This window comes from Numida meleagris, chromosome 2 (genome assembly GCF_002078875.1).
Source record: "Numida meleagris isolate 19003 breed g44 Domestic line chromosome 2, NumMel1.0, whole genome shotgun sequence".
Taxonomy (NCBI): domain Eukaryota; kingdom Metazoa; phylum Chordata; class Aves; order Galliformes; family Numididae; genus Numida; species Numida meleagris.
Genome location: NC_034410.1, coordinates 12,739,945 through 12,758,398, shown reverse-complemented (window position 1 = coordinate 12,758,398; position 18,454 = coordinate 12,739,945). Strand labels below are relative to the sequence as shown.

General features: G+C 37.0%; 1 protein-coding gene across 1 annotated transcript in view; it reads right to left on the bottom strand.

Annotated features, from left to right (window-relative positions):
* The window catches only part of PARD3 (par-3 family cell polarity regulator), a 435,432-nt gene that overhangs the window by 250,842 nt on the left and 166,136 nt on the right, over positions 1-18,454 (bottom strand). Inside the window, exons 5-6 of the mRNA XM_021389241.1 lie at positions 14,256-14,434; positions 12-143 (exon numbers count right to left, since the gene is read on the bottom strand). Coding sequence (XP_021244916.1) covers positions 12-143; positions 14,256-14,434 — 311 coding nt within the window. The remainder of the gene's footprint in view (positions 1-11; positions 144-14,255; positions 14,435-18,454) is intronic.

Sequence of the window (18,454 nt, the reverse complement as noted above, 5' to 3'; positions counted from 1 at the left end):
ATATATATTACCTGTTCTTGCCTCTCCAGCCACTTGTCCACCATGGGATGACTGGCACTTAACGATGAACGAGCATTGTCTCTCTGAAACTGGTTAGACCAGCTACTAGTATCTCGTGGTAGGCTTCTGTAGTTTTCATCTTTCTATTTTAAAAGAAACAAAAAGGTGTCTTATAAAAAAAAACAACCAGTCCTTGCACATTATCAATGCAGCTGGTTACTAAAATCATACAATGAAAACAAGGACAAAGGAAAAAGCAGGTCTGGCTGGTCTCAAGGACCAGACATGTACAACTTGACTGCTTGGTGTGTGCATAAAGATGTTCAACATCAAGAGCTTCCCTTCCTTAGCACCAGAGAGGTCCAAACACAGCCTTCAGTGGGTTTGTCACTCCTGCACCCATTTGTGTTTCACTACTGCCCTATTCCAACTTCAAACCTCTAGTGCACAGAATTCCCAAGTACGTACTCCATCAGGCTGTCAGAATACCCAGCTCCTTAAAAAAGCAAACACACCATACAACATTTCCTCTAGAAACTTGTAAGTCCAATACAGAATTTCCCCAAGTCCCAGAATTCAGTCAGTTTTACAGTTAAAGGTGTCTCCTTCCTCCAGGTATGCTCCTTTCCACCAGAATAGTATGGTAGAGAGTTCAGAATTGGAATTTCTCATCCCACATCATAATGAAAGATTATCACTGGTGATATACTTATCTCCCCTTAACTTCTCAATATTAAGTGTTTATGTGTAACACATTAAGTAAAGAACTCACGCTTGAAACTTGTTATCAAGCTTGATTTTCTCATTTCAGAGGGTCTTTTCCCTGTTTCTGTTTGCTTGGTTTGCTGAGAGTAAACAAATACAGCCATATTTGTAACACTGCTGCAGATAGAGATTGTGCTGATAGAAATACACGTATCACATTGAGACAGATTTTTAAAAAGTCTTTTCAATGGACAAGTTATAGTTTGAATTTTCTTTCCCACAAGTACATATTCCTCAGCCTCTAACGGTACTTAGTCCTTACACAGTCTGATCACTAAAAGCCAACAAAAACACAAGAGGCAGATCCTTCATGTTAGGAGTTACCCTTAGCCCAAAGTCAATGGAAAAACTGGTCATTTATACAAGTTAGTTCCCTCCAATTAAAAGCATACATGGAACCAAAATTCTCCTTAGCTTTGCAAAAGCAGTAAATATAACAGGATAAGCAGAGTATTTTTTCCAGTCAATATCTATCTATCTATCTTAATTCCAAATCAGACAATTTAAAAGGAGCATCTATTTCTTACGCATTCCTAAGCAAGTAAATTAGGGTTATAGTCCCAAATATTTAACAATGTTAATGCCTTCAGGAATCCTGAAAATCTCTTTAAAAAAAAAAAAAGAAAAAAAAAAAAGAAAAACCACCAGTGTACATTGGCAGTTAAATACTTTTTTATATATTTTATGTATTCCCTTTTTAAATCAGTACTTCATTCCATCAGCATAAGTATTTCCTTCCCCTATTTAGGCTATCAATATTTATTTTGCCTAGCACAGTATCGGTCTGATACTCTAAAACACAGACTGTAGCATCAATTCCTCTACAATTGCCTGTTACAATTTGATTTCTTGTTAAGGTATGACATATTTTGCTAGGAAATTGAACTCTTAGTATAACTGTGATAAATAGAGTTTCCAAAAGCTTGCTTGGTTTTTTCCACACTTATCAAACTAAGCTTTCTTAATTGATGACAAGTTCTTATTTTGAAAGAGATTTTGTAGTAGAAAAGAAATATTCAATTTCAAGACATTAATGCTTGAATTCAACCAGCACAAGATATTGTATAAAAACATCTGCACAAGTAATCAGCTGAACAAATCCCCATCATAAATTAGCTTAACCTCCCACAGATGAGTAAAAACTTCACATCTTTCAACTACTAAAAATATTCCACTTTTCCAGTGTGATTAAGCACACAGCAAACTTAGCCTCTTGCTTAGGAGAGGGACAGTGGAAGGCAGCTGCTGCTTTGTACAACTGTCCCTCTGCGGAGCCATAAAGGACAGGAAGCAGCATGCAGAAATTGATTTTTTCCTAATGCTGCTCTTATTCTATTCTCCTCCTATGGTGACAGAGGTGGCACCGTTCCTATAAGCCAAAACAACAATTTCTCTTGCTCAAAGTTCTGAAAAGGTATTGCAACAAAATCAAGATCTGGACAAAGAAATAAGGAAGGATCATTTTATGCACAAAAACACTCCATTCAGCTGGTGCAAGAGTTACTGTTATCTGACGGTAACTTGTTATCAGACAGATCATCACCCCATCTGAATGAATAGAAATTTCTGCCTCCTACGTAATTAGTTGTTTTCTCTATCTTTGTATTTTATAGATAATTCCTTTTTTTCATTGACTCATGCTTACAATTTTCAGTACAAACGTTTAAAGCAGACTTCTTTTATCTATGGTACACAAAGATCTCCCTCTACGCAGCATCCACCAGCCATGTACAGCGGAAATTTTTGCAAAAGCAAGAGAGAAGGAAAAAAGATAAAAGCTCATCCAGGGATGTGTTCAGGGAAGTGTCCTTCAGTCATTCAAACGCTAAGTGGCTCTGATCTTGGTTACGCAGGACAGCAGTACTGCTTACAGTCTATAGTGGAACCTCCTGCTGTGGAATGTCTTAAATGCCGTGGCACACAGCACAGTTGAAATTATTTATGCTAAGAGTGAGTTAAATTAGGCCTCTGGTACAGAAGACACTATCAGAAATTCTGCAAGGAGTTCATGCCTAGTAATATCCGCACTGGCCAGAAGAATAAATTCCTCCCATTTACCAAAATATTTTTGCTGTAGTCCACTTTCATAGAAGATTGCCTTTCTCCTGCTGAGATGCACACCAGTTCTTTTTACACAGGAGGCATCCGAAGTTACTCATCAACTTTTTTGATGGCAGAAACAAAAGCTGCAGAGGGGCAGAGGTGCAGTCCCTGTGACTTATGCTTTGCAGCTCAAAATATCACTACCATCAGTGTGTAACAAAAAATGACTTCAGGGCTGGAATCATACGCAGTTTTGTGGGTGTTAACCGAACAGCAGAACATTAGAAAAACAACCTGCCATAGGTAAGCACCACACTCCTTTCTTTATTGCTGAACCAACTGCAACACTGTTTGCCACCTAAAGCAAGCAAACAAACAAACAAATATATGTTGTAAAATATGCAGACAAATAACCCAGACCATTTTTCTTCCATTCAGCATGATTCAGCATTAGCATGCTTGCTCCAAACACCCAAGTGGAAAGGTGTGTGCTGCTTTTAACTTCAATACCATTAAGAGAAGATTTTATAGTGCAGAAGCCATCAGGGTCACACAGGGAATTCTCATTTCTTCTGGAGCTGCAGCTGGAAGCCCTCCTGAGACTGGTACTGACACGCATCATCAGTTACAATCAAATGCAGTAATTTTAAAAAAAGGTTCTTTCTCAAACATCTTTGGGGACCATGGGAAATGGCAAGTTTATGATATTTGAAATGAAAATTGATCAATATAACTCTAAAACTGTCAAATCACCATATTGCCACTATACTTAATAGTAGCATTTTGCAGTATTTTTAATGAGGATACAGAATCCCACTCCTTAAGATGTAGTTCAGCATACTGTCCCTGCAGGGCTTTGCTGGAGGCTGGGGTGAAAGGGACAGAAGTGAAGTGCTTTTGCTGTGCTTTTAATTTCAGATGATTTGCAATATATAACAAGCTTCTCATCAAAGACTTTGTAGCTTGTAGATAAAATGATGCATTAGTATGATCCGTGTACTTTAATTACTGGCTGTCAGTGCATAAACTCATTAGTGATTGTAACCTGCACTTGTACCACTAAAGACTCCCAGCACGACTAACCCAACTAGAATGTCCTTCACACCACATGGTGACACATCCATGCCCACTGGGTGTAGTGCCAATTTGCCACTACACCAATTTCCAAATAGAGAAGGGGTAGGGTTTTTTTCATTTGCTTTTGCCTTCTGTATGTCTAATGCAAAGCAAAATGAGTTTTTGATATTTTATTTCTATATGGCGATAGAACAGGAGGTAAACAGATTGAAGACCTCTTCATGGCAATTCTCTGCGAGGAGATCCAAAGATCTCAACCAAGTTTTCCCTTTAGCTATTTCTACAGCAAGTTATTCACCTTTTGTTCACGAACTTCACTACAGGAAACCATTTGGGGCACTGAAAATGTTTGGCTGTATCTTTTTTTCACGTATGCAGAACATTTTGGAAAAGGGTTTTTGTTTGCTTGCTTTCAATACCTTGTGACAGTCTCAGATTGATACCTCCACGCTGAAGAGAGATGAGACTTTGTTTAATCCTTTGAGGTTATTATTTCATTTGACCAACTCTGGGCAAGTAAGCATCTATAAATATGTTTATTGGCTCCATGACTATAAAAGCTGCTCTTCTTTCTTTTTATGCTCCACTACATCCATGCTGACACAGGTCAGTTTGATGTCACACTTGGACAGGATTCTAAAAACAACAATTAACAAAGCATCCACATAATTAATGTGAATACAGATATGTCTGATACAAATCTCCTTTTACTAATGCAGTAATATCCATATACACTCACTTTTGCATGCCCTCTGAAGTTTCAGTAAACAGACTCCTGTTTATTTTGTTGTACCGCGTTTTTGTTGCTTTATGGACTTAAATAAACGAATAAATAAGACCAACTGGATCCCCAATTCTCAAAATAATAATAATACTATAAATTATGCCTCATTTACAGGGAAATTAATTAACCCAGTAATGTGATATACATATAGGAATTCACTAAAAAAACCTTACATAGAGGTCAGATTTGGATCCAATCTTGCTATTCATCAGCAGCATTTTATCAACAAATTATACCAGCTTTCAAGTTTTCCTCAGAATGAACTGTACCAGTCACTAAGTAACTCATTCCCTATAAACATCCATACATCTTAAGAATCTGACACTACTGCTTTGTTGATCTTCCTTTTCCTCTCAGAAAATTCAGTTTATTTTATCATTCTACATTTCAATTTCAAAGCTTGCTTTTTTTTGCAGTGTATTGAAGAACACAACACAGAAGCTACAATAATCTGGATACCAGATACTCAGCCATCAAATGCATACAACAGTCTCAATCACCCACTATCAGGAATCTCTACTCTTAGGCCATTCCCCAGGGAGTAAAGAGAGGATTCCTGTATTAATGAAATATCTCAGCTTTATGCCTATTCTTAGATCTGACCTGCAACATGGGTCATTTCCAGCCAACTGGTAAAAACTGTCTTTGGATACAGGAGATGAATATCTAATATTCTAAAAGAACACAATCATTTGCATTCCTTATTTATAAATAGAAATAGATGTGAAGAATGACAATTCCATAGTCATTTTGATGCCTTTAGAGAATCTAGAAAGATTTGTCTTCAGAAATGACCCCTCCCGTAGTTCCATGAGTTGAATTAACTTCTTATGCATTAACAATAGCACATTAGATGCTCATGAGGAGAAAGACAATTTTAAAGCCAATGTTATGCATAAGTTCTATCACTTCATGTTCAGAAATTTCCAAAGTTGCAGAATTCCAGTTCATGTATTCTACGCTGTCCTCTGATTGACAAGGAAAGACTGACCTGAAAAATAGCAGTGAGTAGGGGCCACGAAGAATGGACAGCTTCCTGTACATCTTGTGAGTATGTAGCTATTCAGTACCAAAGAAAGTGGACTAAGTTAAGAATAAACTAAACACTGTGACATTGTATATACAAATCATATCCTGTTGATCTCTCTTGTTTACAAAAGAAAATAAAAAATGTAACAATCTTTGCATTTATACATGCAAAACAGAAACATAGCGGGTAGTGTACTTCATTTTTTCTGATCGAGACAGGAAAAAAAAGCTTCTTAATCAATTCACTCTTTACTTATTCTCACAATAAAACCTCACAAAACATAATGCTAAACAACCAAAATAGCGTATGGTAGTTGATATTTTGAAACTACAATTCTGAAACTGGATTTTACTTCTGTAAGCTTCTTGAAACAGCACTAAAAAGGAATTGTTTTCCATAGCATCATTTTAAAGAAAAATAAATGAATCAGTTAGCTTAAAATGCCATAAAGCTACTGTTCTGCTTCCTGTATACATTATATTTTGAAAGCAGTTTCTTCTTCTCACTATTCTTTTTCTTATTCTTTTTGTCCAGAAAAATGAAACATTCACTCTATATAGAACATCTCCTAGAAAGCATACTTAAGTGTATGTATATATATAGGCATATATCTCAAAGGTCTCTGTGACTTCTTTTAAAGCTGGTAAAATTATGTCCAAAATGAAATTGAAGAATACTTGGAGATGAGTTATACAGTTCCCCCCCCAAGTGACAGTTCCAGTGAGATCACACAAGAGGATCTGTACAATTATACCTCTTGTTTACACTCTGTCAATTCCCACATCCTTTTGCTGTGCTACCGTAAAGGATGCAAAAGTGTTGCTTATGTCCAGTTATGTATCAATCTATATGGTTGCTTATATGCAGTAATGCAACTATGCTCAGCCCTGCCAATTTCACTGATTTTTTTTTTTTGTAGTCAAATTAATACAGTGCTTTATGTGTACTTGGATTTAGTGAAAATAGTATTTGTAATGTTGTTTGTTTATTTACTGTTAACATCTCTTCATTTGATTCCTTGGGAGAGGCAAGTCATTAAATTCCAGACACAGAAATAAAGCTATGAGGTCTGCTCTGAAAGTAATGCCTCCTATTTTATGTTGGCCCATGACATCAGAGGCAGATATTGGTGGTATGGCAGGAGAGGTGGAACTTTCCCCACAATACATTTTGCTCCTGTGTGACAGAGGGCAGCAGAGGGGCAGTCTGATGGAATGGCATCTGCCATGGAAGTGCAGATGAAGCAAAGCTTATAACTTGCCAGCACTATCCTGATAAGCGTATGTAAATGCTTTAAGGCAGCCATGCCCCTAAAATGAATTTTTAATAGCTTCAACTGGTTGTTTTTGTGTTTAGAAAACTGCACCTGCAGGACAACAACAAAAATGGAGTGGAGGGGATGAGGTAACCATACCAGCTTCTCAAGCTAAGAAAACTTAAGTGTTTCTGTCTTCCTTGCTTTAACAGGTGAGCAGAGAAGGGCAGTGACTTCTGACCAAGCCCATGGGGCAGTGCCCAGGCAGCAGCAAGGCAAGGCCTGCAGGCTGCAGCAAGGCCCAGAGGCAGCAGCCATTGGTCTCTCCCCGTCAGCCCTTAAAACCTACCCTACCCTAAAAACCACCACTGTTTGCCCTATTTAACAATAAGAGGGGACTCAGCAGAGCTCCCAGGAAATCACTCAGCTTTGAGGGATCAGCTGACTCATCAGTCTTGTAAATTAATGTCAGGCCTTGACCAGACTCCTTCCTGAGGACTTAGCCAAGGTAGGACAAGCAGCATCTGTTTTAGACCCAAATTCAATCCTAACAGAACTAAGCCCAGCAGGTGAGTAGGCTTTCCTGGTTTTAATTCCCACCCAGTGAAGTTCACCATCTCCTCCTCAATCATGCTATCCTTTTGTACATATTGGTTCCATGGATGGTTTTGAATTCCAGTCTGAGACTACTTTTCTTGCATGACTGATATTCATTGCATGGTAACTTAAATTAATTTAAAAATACAACAAACGCAGCAAAAAGAGGCTGAAATAATCACTGCTGATGCTTCTCAGACTCACATCAGGACACTGCAGGAAAGCCCAGCCTGTTGTGTGGCTTGTGCTTCAAATTTGAAAGACTACCTACTCATTCAGACAAAATTCGGACTTGCTTTGCATCAGTACAAAACCTTGGTAACATGAAAACAAGGCAGATGGACAAATATATGAACATGCATCCGGAGAAATTATTTGTGTATACTGCAAATGCAGTGTAAATACACAACTCTGGGCTACAACTAAATAGATGAAAACTGGCCTAAACCAAGATCCAATGAAAACCTATTTCTAATCTATAAAAATTTAAAAAAAAAATTACTAAACATGAGCTTTCAACCTAATTCTTTTTTTTCTTTTTTTTAAGTTATTAAATCTTTTATCAAGCTACTATTTTGGGAATTTACAAGTACATGTACACTTAGATGAATGGCAGAGGAAAAGTCAGCCATTCATTACAACTTAAGTTTTTCTGTACTTGAGAGGTCCGTACCTTCAGTATAGCTTTCATCACCTCTCTGAAAAATGCTGTACACCACCACTACTGAATTGAAAATATCAACATCCTGCACATGTTCCAGCGCTCCTCCATCACTAGGAAGATACTCGATCATTCAGACCCTCCTTAGCATTCACAGCTCATGATACAGCACTGTGTTCTCTCACCTGCAGACCAGACATTGCTCACCCAGGCCCATCACACAAAGAGACGGGGTAGCAAAGCACTGGAAGAAAATGACTTATTCTTCCCACTTAACTGATGAAGAACAGACATTGAGAGTGATCGACACACTAGCTCAGCCTCAGAGCAAAGTGCAAAAAAAACACAAGCTCTTAGATCTCTCTAGAATCTTGCATCAATAATCTTCTGGGGGACAGAGAGGAAATTTGATAGGAGAGCTTTCACAAATTGATATTTCACAGCAAAAAAAAAAAAAATAGGTAAAAGAACAAGAGACGGAGAAAATTGCAATTTCACTTTGGATTGTTTATTTTTATTATTGGCATTTTCCCTGCTTCTTAGCAAGTCTGGTCACGACTGACTTTTGTATCCAAACAGCTGAATCCTTCCTTGTACACAGCATTCAGCAAACAGCAGAGCACAACATCCAGTGATACAGATTTTCTGTTATCTCTCTGTGCACCAGACAAGGATTTTTCATGTTCTATCTCCCATTCTCAACATGCTGCTGACGGTAAGAAATATTGGTTTTGTTTTCACATTTTGGAAGTCAGAAATGCTCAGTTTTTCCATTGAGATTTTAATTCTTACTGTACTAAAATATTACTTGCTACTCTGTGCAGAGAGTCAGATTCTTCTCAGTGGTAACCAGTGAAATAACAGGAGTCAACAGGTACATACTGAAATACAAGTAATTCCATAAGGGTGACCAAACACTGGAAGAGGTTGCCCAGAGAGGTGGTGCAGTCTTCATCCTTGGAGATACATGTATACAAAACCTGACTGGACACAGACCTGAGCAACCTGCTCTGCTTGACCCTGCCTTGAGCAGAGTGGTTGGACTAGATGACCTCAAGCGGTACCTTCCAACCTCAGCTATGAAAGTCATGAATTTTACACACAACCCAGGACAAAAATAACACATACTAGGTTTATTTTATGATGCACTCTCTCTGGGTACATTTGCTCTAAACTATTTTATCATCATGTGATGAGCTACCAGCAATGATTTTCTATCACAAAGAAAGAAAACTGGTGCGTTTAACTTTTGTTTTTTGTTTTGTTTTGTTTTCTAAATATCCATTCCTCTCTCTCCCATAGCAACGTTTTCTGCATTAAAACACTATTTCATTATTTGTAAATAACTCTCACATTTTTCCTTCCTCTTTTTCTATATGCAGTCACATCTGAAATGACAAAATCTGTGAATGGTCTCACTAAAAAGAAATAAGCTTATTCCCAGAATGATATCTTTTAGTCCATAATTTTCCCTACTTGGTCTAATGACTTTCCAGTCTGAAAGTCAGATTCCTTGGCTATAAAATGAAATACATACACACTATTTTAATATAGGAATCTTCAATCCTCAGAATTATAGCTAAAATCTATTGAAATACCACATCTTTGGTGACAGCAATAGAGAAAATTTCACTAAGCCAGCTTTAAAGTGACCTAAAGCTAAATGAAACTAATTTTCACTTTGAATCTGATTTTGACATGGACAAACCATTTTTGTTTGGTATATTCATCTCATGTAATGCATGCATGCTTTTATCCTATTGAGACATACTTCACTAAAGAAAGAAAATTTATATTCTGCTTACAAAGAGACTTAGAGTGCATTGCATCTTTCACAGAAAAAAAAAATCAATGCAACAGCTTGAATATGTGTATTTAACTGTCTCAAGCCAATAGGAAATAAAAATTTCTGCAAGAGGGGATGGTGAGAAACAAAACGCTTTATAGTTAAGGGATTTGACACTACGTGAAATTTAGGTCACCCTCACATGGCTTAAACTTCTTCCTCTGCAGTTTATGGAGCCCATAAAGATAAGGCTTCCAAGCAGGAAGAAAGAATATCCTAAAACCAGTTATTCCTACAAGGCATGGCTATGCTCAACCACATAATATAGACATGGAAAACCTACATAAACAAAAAAAATCTGGCTGCTGACTAACTGGCAAAGGCAAAAAGAGGAAAAAAAGTGATGTGCCACGTATACTCAGCTATGTGTTTGCTGTTGATGATCCACCCTGCAGAGCATGTTGCACGCCATTTGCTTTGCTCCAGGTGGGTGAATCCAGGAGCGAGAGAGGCACAGAAGCCCATGCACAATCATTTTTCTCTCTCATTGCTCTCTCTCAATGTACATTATTGCCTCTTTATGCTATACCAATGCTGTTATCTCAGATGCAACAATACATGAATCAAACTCAGAAAAGTCACTCTGGGAAATTTTTCATAAGCCAGGTAGTCATGGTATATCCCTGTCTTAAGCAAGACAAGTTAACTAGATAAGCCTTGGCTATTTCAGAGAAGCAGGTTCAATGCAGATAAGTAATCTGTAATAATATGCAACTATTCATCACAGATGTAGGTGCAAATTAAAAAAAAGAGGATAATTAACTCGCGGTCGTTACAAGAGAAAACCTATCTGGTGTTGCATTTAAGTTCTTGTACTGTAACACAAACATCTAAGGGAAAGGAAACCTGATTTTCATTACTGCAGCTTATGTTTTAAGGGCAGCTACTTAAGCCAGTCGGCTCTCATACTGCATTATTAAGCCAAATTAACAGTTATTCAGAAAAACACAGCATCAAAAAAACATTCTACTGTGATGGAAGGAACCACCTCTGGTGCTCTTGAGCTGCATACAATCTGTTCAAATGTACAGTTCAATAAAATTCAAACAAAATTACTGCTTGCAAATCAGGTATTACCGCAGGCCTTTGAGAAGATATTTTTACTAAGAGATTTCTTGTTTCATTAGAATGGCTCAAGGAAGCAAGAGAAATGATTAAGTCAAGCCTTGGATCACTATGTAATGCAGACACATCTCAAGCACAAAATTCTATTTGAAAGTCATTTTAATATTCACTTTTTTAAAAGAATCCTGAGAAGTGAATTTACCTAAGAAAATGGTTGATACTCATGAGCTAACTTTGTAAATACTTGCACAGATAAGGAGACTTATTCATTTGTTTGAGACTACTCAGGAGGACACAGAAAGAAGAGGTCAGGAACTACCTGACCTGACAAATTACTACAGTAATTTGTAAAAAATCTATAATGATAATTCTTCAAATACTTAAGTACTTTCAGATAGAAAACTTCAATATCTGGTTTCAAGTTGCTCTTGCAAGGTGTAAGTACAGCTGAACAACACAGAAAACAGAAAAGGTCAAAATTCCAGTTCAAAGGAAGCACAGAGAGTTTGGCATATCTCAACAATAAACAAGTTGCTTTTCAATAAGGGGATATGAAAAACAAATGAGAAATCACTTCCATCCTAATACGCAAAGGCACTGTAATTTCATCAACAGAATCCTTCAAATCTCCCACATTTTTCCTCTTTCCCAGTGCCCTTTTCTCTTTTTATGTGCCCAGAACTACTGGCATATGTCCTGGCTCTTCACAGCCTTCAGCGTATGGCAGCACTCTCTCCTCTTAATTTCATCTAATCTTGGGCATCTGCCCATTTTCCTGCCATTTCAAATTGTTCTTACCCAAAATGAAATAAACACCAGTGAAGAGTCTTCTCTCACTTGCCCCTAAGAAATAAATCCCTTCTGCCAGACACATGCAGCTTCCCTCTGCTAATTCCTCCAAAAATTGGACAGAGTTTCTACCTGTCAATTATTCCTCTTTAGAGGTGACGGGCTGAAAGTAATGTCACTTCTGAGAGTCAGTAGGTGGATGAAGCTTTTGGCAACTCTCCCAGAAACCCTTTTCTTGTTTCTGTGAGAGACATATAGATATTGCTGGGGTAAAGTTGCTAACCTACAACTGTGCTGCAAATCTCAGCCCAAGAACATATGTTCTTGTGCTGTCAAGAAAAGGAAATGCAGTGAAAACATTACGTAGTGCCAACCGCCCCCAAAAGATATATGGGTGCTCAAACCCAATGCACAGAGCAGAAAATTAAGATTGTTCTCCTTGCTTTGCTTGAAATGTCTGTGTCATGTATAATCAGTGAAACAGTCTGAAACAAAGCACAGCCATCTCTTTTTGTTATCTGAATAGCTTAAGAAAACAATACTAGTTATAGTTCAAATAATCTAAATACATTTCAAAAATTCAGTGTTAGTACTTTGGTAGGTGATAGATACTTCAAAGGTAGAGGAAATAATGAATTTTAGAATAACAATGCAATTGAAATTGTTGCTAGTATTCAGATAAGAAAGGAGAATTAATATCAATTACTAAGAGAAATAAGATTCACTATTAAATCTTGGTTCACATGAAGAAATCAAGATGCTGGCAACACAAACAACGTAGCAGAAATTCACTCAGTAAGTGAATTTGTACAATATGTTGTACAAGCAATTATTATTCAATTGCAGTTGTTACTGCATCTTATCTGTTAAAAATAACCTACTCAGTGATCTGTTCTATTTGAAGGACAAATGCATACGATGTGTAAAATGAAAAAAATAGTAAAAAAAATTAACGGTATCTGTTGTGCTAACAAATGTACATTCGTTCTTCACCATTTTCCAGATTTAATGTTTTCTTGTCACTAGGTTCCCATCACTACATGAGATAACATGTATTCCTTTCTATTTTGGTCGCCGTGCTTCAACAGACATCAAATATTTTCATGAAAATCAAGAGCAAGTACATGATGAACAACTAATGACACAAGGACATGAGTGTGAAAGATCAGCTGCTGTTCAATTCTCTCCAATTTCTGCTAACTTCACATACTAAAAGAAATCTGATTATGCTGCGTATGGCTCTCCAATATCTGTGCTAGTAGAGTAATGAAGTGCAGCTTCATTATCATTTCAGAAAAATTAACTGAAAACAGTAGCACTTCAAAGGGATTAGATTATCACTTTTCTTCTCCAAATCAGAATACTATAAGATATTTTTCAAAACAAGACACACTTCTGTGCTGCACCAGCACAAGTGAAAATGTACCTTTACCTACTTGAAATCCTGATCAAGTAGAGACCTAAAGATATGTTAAACTGAAACCTCTGTAAGAATGTGGGCCTCAATGTCTATTGTCGGTTTTGAAATAATCAAAACCCCTTGGGAGACAGACGAGTTCATTAGCAGTATGTAAAGATTTCTTTATCTGGAGTTTGGGAGTCCTGGCTGCAGGTTCTTGGGTAGTGTTTATATTACACAGAATTAACAATAATAAAGGAATATAACTATTATAAGCTACTTCTTTTCTGACAGGATTTTGTGCTGTGCAGTCAGAATGGTGACTTTCTATAGAAATGACTCACTGGAATTATTATTTTTCTTTTGAGTTTCTTCTTAATTCAATAAAGAGTGCAGGTAGAGATGCCGAAATCACATTGAATAAAAGGAAGCAAATAACAGGAACTTTAAATTGCACTGTTTTAGTTTTAATAACATTAACAAAGAGAGACAGCATTTGTAATTTTTCTTTTGCGTTATTTGACTCCGAAAGTGAAAACTACCTTTGGTATGCCAGAAAGACAGAGCCAGACTAGCTGTAGGCATGCAGATTATTCACTGACATTAGGACTTCTGCAGAGATCAGTAGAAATCATTATAGACGCTGTCTATTTGCATTCAAAGAAAATGTGTGACAGTATTTAGGTCCTATTTGGCAGAGTAAGGAGTAATCAGAGCTTCAGTGGCAATTAATGGCGAAATCAAACATTTGTAACGCCTGCTGTGGGTATCACTAAGTGCTTCCTAAGAAGGTACACATGGAACTGGCACAGTGTTCTGCTGATAGTGTGGTTTGTTGGACAAGGTCTGAAAATAAAGGTTTACCCATTAAAAGGACAAAAAAAATGTATGCACATCTCACATTTATTGAACAAAGAGGGGGAAAGAAGTACACCAAAATATACCTTTCTTTCATGTGTAGCGGGTACGCCAGCGGTGTTCTGCTTGAGAAAGCCTGCTGTTGTGGACCACCTCGTAGGGTTTTTCCGTGAAGGCTCTTCTGAAGAAAAATTTGTATCACTTACAGAGGTTGAGAGGCCAATCAGTGCAGGGTCACTACTCCGCCGTACATGAAGAGGCATATCTGAAGAATGAAACAGACAATAAATAAACACTGACTAGATTTAAAATGTTTTTCACGTCAGAAATTTTTTTTTCAAGCTCTGGATGGGTGGTTTTGACCAAATGTGATTTTGTAGAGTAAGCAGCTATTGACCTCAGCATAGTTCCTCAAGGACAAGGTCTGTTTCTTTTAAAACCACAGTCTCGCTGCCTGACCACATGAGAAGAAAACGAGGGCCAAACAAAACTCTTAACCTAGTACAGCTCTTTGGTCTGATAAGTACAAAAATGGTATCGTTACCATCTGTTGGTTGTTGTGTAAAACATAAAAACAGCCCAAGCTTGAACAACTGATGAAAGTAACGTAGAGGTAAAGAGCAAGCAGACAGTCTGATGCCAAAATCAGGAGTGGACTCAGACTACACTTCCCTCACCCCAGCACCACGCTTGTAGTGTGGGCACTGCCAGAGCATGCAAGAGGTGGCACAGCAGCCTCTCTGGAGGGAAAGGCAGCCTCCTCTCCTTTGGAAGTACACGTTCTGTTCTTTCCTCAGAATGCAAGGAAGTGATCGGTTTTAGTTCTGCATTCTTCCTTTTCCTGATAGCTGAAACATGATCTGTGCTGATTTATCCCATTTCCCTTAGCTTTACAACTAGTATAAATGACAGGAGAAAAATATTTTATTAGTAATAAACAATGCAGCAGGCAGGTAAACAGACTGGAAAAAGAAAGGGTTTTTTAATATATGTGGAGGTCAAAGTTTTAGAAACTTTGATGGCACATTAGTTTCTCTTGAAATACAACTTCATTTTTCCAATTTCATTTATTATCCTACAATAAATATCCACACATCTGTACTGTCTGTGCCCAAACAGAAGTTTCACTGCCTGCATTTCTGACCTCTTAGCACTCTCCCACTCAACACCAGAAAGGAGGTGATGTGATTTATCAGTTTTATTTCTCTTTACTGCTGCACTGAGAACCTTGAATGCAAAGCAAAAAAAGGTGAAAACTATGGCAACATAAGCAGCAGAATCACTGGGAAAGTCACACTGGCCAACATCCGAGAATGATGACCAGGACTATTTTTCAGTTCCATGATCAAATATTTCCTGAAGAAGCTGATGGTTCATGTCTCCCAGCACAAGCAGGAAAACACAGTGGCAGCAGTCTGATAAGTGACTAGTCTTAAGCTTTACAATGTTTATCTATTAAAGCTACATACAACAATATTAAAATACAAAACCTTATTTTATACGGCATTATAAAGACACAGAGGAATATGGTCGATCATGCCACACAAAAAAGAGAAAATATACATGGCTGAGTTTTTTTGGAACAATTAGGAATCATGCTGCTGAGATATGCACAAGTGGTACATGGCAAAACACCAAAACAGTCATTCTATTTCAAGTCCAACCTGGTAATCAAGGATAACAGAGGATTAATTAGTGTTTTTCCCACAAACACTGTATTATTTCCATTTCCTCTGATTTTTTTTTCATTTTCATTACAAAGATGTTCACAAGAGTTAATTTCCAGCAAAGAATTTTTTTTTCTTTTATAAATACATATATAAGAGTATAATGAAACAAGGAGTGAATAAAATAGTATTTCGGGAAATATCACATTAATTATGCAAGAAATTATTTATGGTCTGAGTCAACTTCTACTTAGAGTTTGATTACTCAGTCTATACTAATAAAACCCATAATTGAGAGTTTCTCTTTGATTGCTTTGTCTTCAACTACTTCAAGTTTCATGGAGCAGCTGAAGGCAAAGCTTCTCATTTCCCGCTAGATGGTAAACATAATAAAAGTACACTATCAAATCACCAGAGATCTATATAACAAAGGTGCCACAGCTGTGGTCACTGGCAACAGCAGCACAGAGCATAATGAAGTGACCCATTAACAGCAGTGGCTGTGCTTCTGGCTTAGCTCCGAACATACACTCTCATTTATTGGATTAGCCTGGTCAAGAAAGAAGGTCTGTACTATGAGTGTGCCACTTAAGAAAAATACCAATCTATATTTGTTCCAAGCAGCAGCCCATGCATATTATCCTGCTTGCCTTAGCTACCCACCCTACAACAGGGAACTATAATTTTCAAACATGAGTTCACTTACTCCTTATGCTCCTACATCTATATATATAAGCACAGCGAATGCAAAATGTTCTTCTTTTTTACACTCTTTCTTCAAATTACTTGACAAAACAAAAGTTCAGTTCAGTGAACTTCTGTAAGAGGAGAAGCTGAATTTCTAACAAAGAAATAAAGGAAGAAAATGGAAGTCAGTAATTCTGGAGAAGAGAGAGTAAATCTTACTGCATTGCCTTTTTCTTTGTAGCTAAAGCATCAGAGTTTGAACCGTGCTAAGTGTCAGAGACTTTTCACAATACATAAAGTTGATTATGCAACAGAATTCCCAAATATTAATGTTCCAGAGAAAACACTAATGTGAGGATTTTCTCTAAAAAATCTCTTTGGTAATGAGCTACCTTTGGTATGGCCCATTTCATTTTATTAAGGCTAGCTGTTGATGTACCTTCAGGCATTTATCAAACACTTCTCTAAAAAATGTTATTCTGCCATTGCAAAGACACAACTTGATCAATTCTAGTCATTTCTTATGGAAAGGGTTCCGTGTATAAGGAAATGTGACTTGTATTACTAAACAAGCTTCACAATAAAGTGATTTATAAAAGACATTCATCTGTGTGTTCTACATCTACACATTTCCAGTGTGAAACTAGAAATTTATACATGGTAATTTTTATTTTTTTTTTTATCACTGGAATGAGACAAACATGGAGAATTTTAGTGCTTGCTCCTTGGCAATGGACGATACCTCGCCAGGTATTAATCCAGGAATTAAATCTTACTCATGCTATGTTAACCACAAGTTGTAAATATAATCTCCTGTATTCTTGAATTCTATTCTGAGAGGCTGCTCTAGTGCAGTTTATGTACTGTTTGTTAAAACAACAACAAAAAAGAATATACAGAACAGATTTTTCTACCAACATACTGTTGGTTGCAATCTTCTGGTTTTCTTAAATTTATAGATTTGAAGAGTATATCCTTTAAAATATTAAAAGAAAAATCAAAGGAATTGAACTTAATAATTAAACCACTAGATCAAGTATGTATGGGACCAATGCAATGTCACTGATTTCAGAATGATGGCTGATGCCATTTGAAGTCTGTGGTTTCTTTGAAGAGTAGATAAAACAGCAATGAACTCTAATCACAAGGCTTCAAATTCTCTGTGGCACTAATGCACTGTAAATATTGATTTGCTTCTGCAGCTAAGGTGCCTTTTAAATAAGCACTTGAAATGGTAAATCTAATAATGAATTACAGGAAGTTTTAAAAGTCTAAGAATTAAGGAAAAAATTAAATTAAAAATCATGAAAGTCACCACTAACTCAGTTCTTGAGCCATATTCAAGGACTTTAAGTATTCAGCAACAAGTCCAACACTGGAACTTGAGAAAGAATTATGTGTGACAGAGAATCCCATTAAGTTATGTATATGGCCACAGTTATGTTAGAAAATGGTTATTTGTAGGATAAATCCAAGCTGGGTAACAAAATGCTCACATTCATAATCATGAAACTCTGACTGGAAGTCTCATTTTATTAAAAGCAACAGCAGTTTCACTATAAATTATAAAAATAGTCAATGTACATTTTATAACCATCTTTAAATGCTAGGAACACAGAGTTGTACCTTTCCTTCCTGCCAGCAATTCCATTTTTATTTTAAAAGGGTCATCACCTTTTCTGATTTTCAAATAAGCATACGACCAAAAGCATGTGAGGATCTGGCAAATTTCATCCATAAAGTCAAATGCTTCATCCCGCCTGCAACCATCACTGCAAAGGCTGGTGGTCTTTAAGTGCAGAGCTAATATATATGTTCCCACACCAATTTCCTCTCAGAAATGACTGGGGAAATATATATATATGTACGTATGTGTACAGCATAGCCAAGACAATTTCACACTGAAGATTTCAGCTGATGTTTCAGCTCCT